Source organism: Halyomorpha halys, unplaced genomic scaffold (genome assembly GCF_000696795.3).
Source record: "Halyomorpha halys isolate HHAL.00 unplaced genomic scaffold, Hhal_1.1 Scaffold241.1, whole genome shotgun sequence".
Classification (NCBI taxonomy): domain Eukaryota; kingdom Metazoa; phylum Arthropoda; class Insecta; order Hemiptera; family Pentatomidae; genus Halyomorpha; species Halyomorpha halys.
In genome coordinates, this window is record NW_027105010.1 from 29,403 (window position 1) to 36,254 (window position 6,852).

Sequence of the window (6,852 nt, forward strand, 5' to 3'; positions counted from 1 at the left end):
TAAGGGAATAGTTGGAATACTAAATATTAAACGATGTTATATTCACAAAAAATTATAAAACCCTTATGAGGCTTCAAGTAAATTAGGACAATTTTTTTTTTTTACGAAAAAGCAAATTATATTCATTTAACTTGATTTGTTTGGTAGATGTTTTGTTCTCGCATAGTCCAGTGTTCATATAATCATTTATAACTCCCCTGCATTTTATATAATTCCTACGTTACTACAACCATTAGAAAACTGAATTTCAACCTTTAGTAAGATCTTTTAACCTATTAATAACATTTACACTTGATGCCCTTATAAGGCTGAAATATGTGTTTCAAATAATGAAAAACATTTTATTTTATATCTCTGATTCTAATTTGTTTATTAGGTCGAATTTATGGCTTTTGGCGTGTTTCATGAAGCCCTAAACTTATCATAATTTTGGTGTAGATTAATCAAGTCGTGTTGATTTTTCTTAAGAAATTTTAGGCTCGTTTAAGGCAAAAAAAATGTTTTCCATTTTTTCAAAAATTCATGTTCAAGGGTTTCTTGAGGTGCTGAAAACGGATATCAACTTTTTTGTTAGTGATAAGTTTGCTTGTTAATTATAGGTAATTCATTACTATCTTATTAATGAAATTAGTCTCAATAAGCCAAGTTTATATGAGCCACAATTACCTCAAATAAGCAAATTCTAACATGAATAAGCAGTGACAGGAGATCAAGAAAATGGAATGAGAGAATACAATCAAATTACGAAAGTAGTTCTCAACGTGGTCACAATATCTAGAAAAAAATAGAGATATTACATTACATATGTGTACATACTTTTGAAATACTAAAAAATTCAAAATGTTTGAAAAAATATTTTAGAGTACTTAATTGCATTACTTCGCTTCTTGGCCATTGCATTGCGCATTCCCTACAACATAACAAGATCGGTGATATTTTTCAATTTGAAGTAGTACCTTATCTCAATCATGATCAATCCACAATTGTATGACTGATTCCAGATTCAGGTCCTATGTTGGGTGATGTCCTCTTCATCTTTATTCATTATTTTTTAAAACTCCAGATTTTTTTTCTTTTGTTTTGTGTTTCAGTAATGGTTCAAGTTTGTGGTCATTGTTTTTAATGGTATTTAGCACTGCTGAGAATTTCAACTCTTTCCTTATGTCTCTTATTACTGCTTTTTCCTGATTATTTGGAAGAATTTTGCTCATTAAAGTTTCAAAGTTCAATCCTATTTCATCACAATTGTTGATTTCTGTGGGCTTAATTGTTTTCTGCATTACCTTATAAAATTGTCTGACAGATGAGGCAATAAAACTTGAATTGGCTGATAAAATGTCTATTATTTAGTTATAAATAAAAGTCTAGCCAGCCTAAGTTTATAGTATAATTGGAGAAGTTTGTCGGGAGGGTGTGGTCAGCAAAGAACAACATAAATAAACAAAACAATATTTATTTATTTTATGCAGACGTTTCGACCTGAGTTTCAGGTCTTCATCAGGGCTGTAGAACAAAAGAGATTACAACAACATTTAAAGAAATATAAAATTGAAAAGGAATAGTATACAAACAAATTTGGAATTATACAAAATATTGAATTGAATCACAAATGATAAAAAATTGATAACTGATAATTGAATAGTATTAAAATTGATTGATAATCGTGGAATTAGACGATTGAAAACAGCGAAAGATGAAATATAATATCATGTAGATAAGAAGATATGTATAATATAAGATATGCAAGTAGTGTCTAAAAAACTGAAAAAACAATTATTGAATCTACAAATTGAACAACATGACAGAAAATGAAATATAGTGAGTGACTTATATCTGAATTACAGTGTGAGTAATAACTTATATATAACTTATATAAAAAAAATATATAAATATATAAAATAGGAAAAAGGTAAAATATGGAGAATGGGAAAAGAATAATGTAAGAAATATGAGAATGAGAAAGGAGACTCATGTTATGGCGTAGAAGGTATGCCTAAAACCGATTGATTTTTTGATTTTTAGAAAGTCTCACCAGGGAGGGCGACGGACAAAGGATTCACTAGAAATGTAACTGTCAAGAAAGACCGTTATGACACAATAGTTGATATGAAATGCCAATGATGAAAATAGAAGTCAAGTTACAGATTAAAACTTTGCTGACCACACTCCCCGACAAACTTCTCCAATCATTAATCTACGGTCAACTATCTAGACCTCATTAAGTTCATAGTATAGTTTCCTTTTTCATCTTAAAAATAATGAAAAAACCTCAGAGCTTTAATGAAATGACCCTTACCTCTCATATGTTTGAACTATAAAAACAATGCCTCTAAGGTAATTTTGATAGTTTGTCTTGTTTTCACAAACTTCTATTCACTTTTTGATTGATCACACTTTTATGCCTTCAATCACCTACTGTAAGTTTTCCATCAGCCAATGTTTTTTAATATAAGCTTAGATAATGTGGAAGCTCAGTTAATCAAAACTTTACTGTACTTCAATTTATTTTATGAAAGCCACTGATTTTATGTTGAAATGAAAAGTTTTTCAACTATCTTGGAATATGAGATTATGAATGAGCCAATCAGTTAGTATGATAAGAATCATTACTGAAATCTATCATTTTCTCATGCCAGCTCATACTGTCCCTAGTTTTAATGGGAGGGGAACTATAATGTAAGTCATTGATACTATTGCTCTTCCATGAGATGAGAAAATATATATATATTTTTTTAATTTAATTTTTGTTTGTGTAGATGTTTTTGGCGATAACCAAGCAGGTGTTACGATCTAAAAAAGAAAGGAAGGAAAGGCAGGGTATTCCTAACAGTGACACCGTAAATTTAAGAAAACCTAACAAAAGCAAAAGGAAATTCTGTTAGCGAAATATTAAAACATTTCCTAGAACATTCCATTACGTAAGAATCTCTCTAATTATTCAAGTTTTCATTACTTAAAGTTACTTATAATTCAGTTTAAATGATGTAAAACAAAAAATTTAATTTACATGATTTTGTAGTATTGTTTTATTGCATACAATATAAACTATAGAATAACATTGAAAAGAACTTTTTATCATCATGGTGGTTAAGATATATTAAAAGCATGGTGATAAATTATTTTTACTGTATTTATTATGAAATGCATAATCATTGGCATTTTTACTATTTCAGTTTTGATATTAAATAATTATTTCAGTTATCTGTCAAATTTGCCCTAGAACAAGTTATACATTTTTATTATAATTATTGTTCTTTTAAATAATTGGAAGTTGTGAATTAAACTGCAGTTTTTAACTCTAGTCAAGGCTTAAAAAAAAATCTCATGAAAACTCTTTTATTTATATTGTAGATTTAATTATGTTCGGAAAAGAAAATATAATTAGGTTAGCATTTCTTTATTTATACTTGATATATATAAATATATTTCTTTTTCCGAAGATATGGGATCATATATATTTGATATTTGTTCAATTTAATACTTATTTTTTAATCTTACTTCTTGTTAATTCTTTGTAGTATAATACTATCAGAGAAATTAAAACAATAGCTTAGTCTATTTCATTTGGTGTTATCAAAACCATTTTTTTATTTGTTTTAAATTTTATTCATTATTGTTATTATGTTTTGAACTTACATTTGATTTTATATTCATATTTTTCTTGATTCAATCAGCTTAAATAGTTGATTCCTTTCTACCATAAATCATCTTTGATAGTAAATCATAGTTATTGATACCTCATACGATTGTTATTGATTTTATTTAAGTTTTTTTTACTCATAGAAATATTGCTTAATCAATGTATATGGTTACAAAAAATTTACAAATTAAATAATTTGAAATATGTGTATGCAAATGAAATATTTTTGTGTGTTTATATTTGTTGTAAATAATATACTTATTCAATGTATCATATTGAACAATTTATTATAATGATATTATTATTATCTATCTCTGTTCAAATAAAAACCAAGTTTTTACATTGATTAAGTCTAGTTAGTAATTTTATCAGGTTTTAGGTTTCTCTTTAAAGCATTTAACAGTGATTGTAATCTAAATACCATTGTTTCAGGTAAATTACAACTTCTTTTATTTATTTTAAACAAACTGATTTATTGGATTCCAACAAAGTAACTTGTAAGAAAATGGATACTCTTGCTAATTAAATAGTTATTATATAGAATGCTTTATAAATTTTTGATTCTTATTTTTTGATCTAACCATTTTGAGTGATTGTAACAAGTATTATTTATGGCTTAAATTATTATTTAAGTAAAAACTGTGATATACCTTTAGGGTGTGTGGCAAGATCAATGACATTAATTTAAATGTGTTATTTTTAAATATTCTTAAAATGCAACTTCTGTATTAGCTAATTATTATTCTGTTCAAAATTTGTTTGTTGTTTCTTCATAAGAAAGAATTAATGTTTTCTTAACCTCTCTTAAAGTTCATATGTTATTCGATCATGATTTAGTAGCTTTATAACTGAATTATTATTTACTCTTACATAAAGAAATAAATCAATTATATCTTAATAATGTTTCTTGATTTTGGTGCTTAAAATTACCTTTTCTTTAATTTTTTTGAATAATTTAAAAATGTATTCTCAAAATCCACAGTTATTAACTTCACATAGCTTTAAAAGTTTGTTTTGCATTTGTAGTTTTTATTGTTTTATACTCAACTCTTTCATAATTTTGTTTATTGTGATTCATTGATTATGTAAATAAATAAAATATTTTATTAGTAAACAACATTAAAAAAAAGTTGTTTTCTTTCAAGAGCACATTTCTACATTTATCAAATTTTTTCCTATTGAGCATTTTAAATAACTAAGCAGTTTTTGAAAATGCTTATCTTTATGAGTATGAATGTAAATTTATTTTTCTCTCAGTTTATATATACATAAATTATATATATTTTTATGTTTTATTGTATGTGCTATTCATACATGCGATGTTTGAAATACATATGATATTTATTGGTAAATTATTTTGATTCATAATTATTCTTACTATTAAGTTATGGAATATATAATTCTCATATATGAATTTCTTATGAGTTTTACTTTGCTATTTTAAATGCTTTACTTATTGTATATTTTGTAAATAGTCAAGTGCATTGTATACTTTGCAATGTTATATATTTAATTATAGTACAATTATGTTACATGAACTAACATTGGTTGTTTTATGAATAACAGTGCTCAAATTAATAGCAATACATATGGCTTTAAGCCTGTTACCCTTCAGTTACATTACTGTTTGTAATTTTTAGTGTATGTTTAAAAGTGTCATTATTTTTTTATTTATTACTATCTATAATGCTATAAATTTATTATTTGAATTCAATTTTGTATGTTCCTTAGTTGTACATAATCAATAAAAGTAATATTGGGTACAGATTTTATCCAAGTCTACCCAAAATGAAATGTAAATTTTGTAAATGCTTATTAATGTTTTCATGTTTATAATACATCTCATTATGTAAAGGGGCCAACTAAAACCTAACTGCCATAAATAAGTATCAAGTTACCTTTGTGTTTCTTTTGTTGTTTGCTGATTTTTATTATAACTGTAATGAAAATTTGTCTCTGATTTATAAAAAAAAAAAAATGTCATATCTTTATTACCAAATTTGTACTCAAAACTTTTTCTTCTTTGATTATTTCTCTTGTGTATCATTTGACCAATAATAAATTTTGCTATATATTTCTCTAATCATTTTAATTAATACATTTGTGCCTAGCTTTCTAGGTTTTTTCTTTGTTTTATTCTACATATCTTGCCTTAAAGGCTTTAGCTGTGAATGTGTTAATAAGTAATGTATTACTTCAATAGTGAAACCTTATTACTTAATTGTTTTTTTTTTTTTATTATTATAACTATTAATTTAAAAACTGTTTTTTTATTTCTGCTGCTTTCTTCTTTATAGATTTGATTCTGTCCATAGGTGATGTCTTTAATTAAAAATCCACACACACTGTTTTGGTTTATAAATATGAGTGTTGCGATAGATGATGTCTTTAAATATAAATTCACACTCATTTAAAAATTGTTTTTGTATTTTTGCTGTTTTTTTAGTTTATGAACTACAGTTGTGCCATAGGTAAAGCCTCTGATTATAAACACTCACACAAGTGTAGACTAATTTATAAATTAAACAAAATGAAAGTATATATAATTATTATTTTAATTTCAATATTTATATACTAAAATTAGAACTTATATATTGTCAAAGGAATGTTGATGTTATAGGATTATGTTGTATAAGCTTGAATGAACAGAATGAAATAATTTAGTCTCCAAAAAATAATATATGATTGGCTCCTCCTTTTTCCATACTTTTTTAAAATTTCATTTTCACTAAGATAATGTAAAAAAAATTGACTTTTGTTGCTTTAGTTCAATTAGGTATCAAAATTTAATATATCTGGAATATAAATTGTTGTTTAAGAATAATTCCTTCAATCGACATATTGAAGCAGAAAGTTCTAGTCAAGTTCAATGGAGATTTAGCCAAGTCACAATTGTGAATTTTTCATTTAAAATAACTTGCATATTAGTGAGAGAAGAAATACTTTGAAAGAAGGTCTCAACCAAAAATAATAGCTACAGAAAGCTGGGTGCAAATTTGCAAGATTATCCTTAAGCTATTTATAGTTTTCTTTAGTAAGAAAAGAAATATAAATGAACATAAAGGGGAACCGGGAGTTTGGAAAATTAAGTTTAATAGCTGACAGTTAAAAATATTTTAGCTATTATCATGTTTAGGTGTGAAAATTTAGTGGTTGGTAAAAGGTAGGCAGAAAAAGTGATTGCCTGTAAAACATCAAATTTCATTTTAGTT

The 6,852-nt window shown here is 25.6% G+C and overlaps 1 protein-coding gene across 1 annotated transcript in view; it reads left to right on the plus strand.

The window, feature by feature from the left end:
- The window catches only part of Rab35 (RAS oncogene family member Rab35), a 12,180-nt gene extending 6,457 nt beyond the window's left edge, over positions 1-5,723 (plus strand). The window contains exons 5-6 of the mRNA XM_014419579.3: positions 2,757-2,918; positions 4,073-5,723. Of these exons, the coding sequence (XP_014275065.1) occupies positions 2,757-2,882 (126 nt within the window). The 3' untranslated portion in view covers positions 2,883-2,918; positions 4,073-5,723. The remainder of the gene's footprint in view (positions 1-2,756; positions 2,919-4,072) is intronic.
- Positions 5,724-6,852: the final 1,129 nt, after the last annotated feature.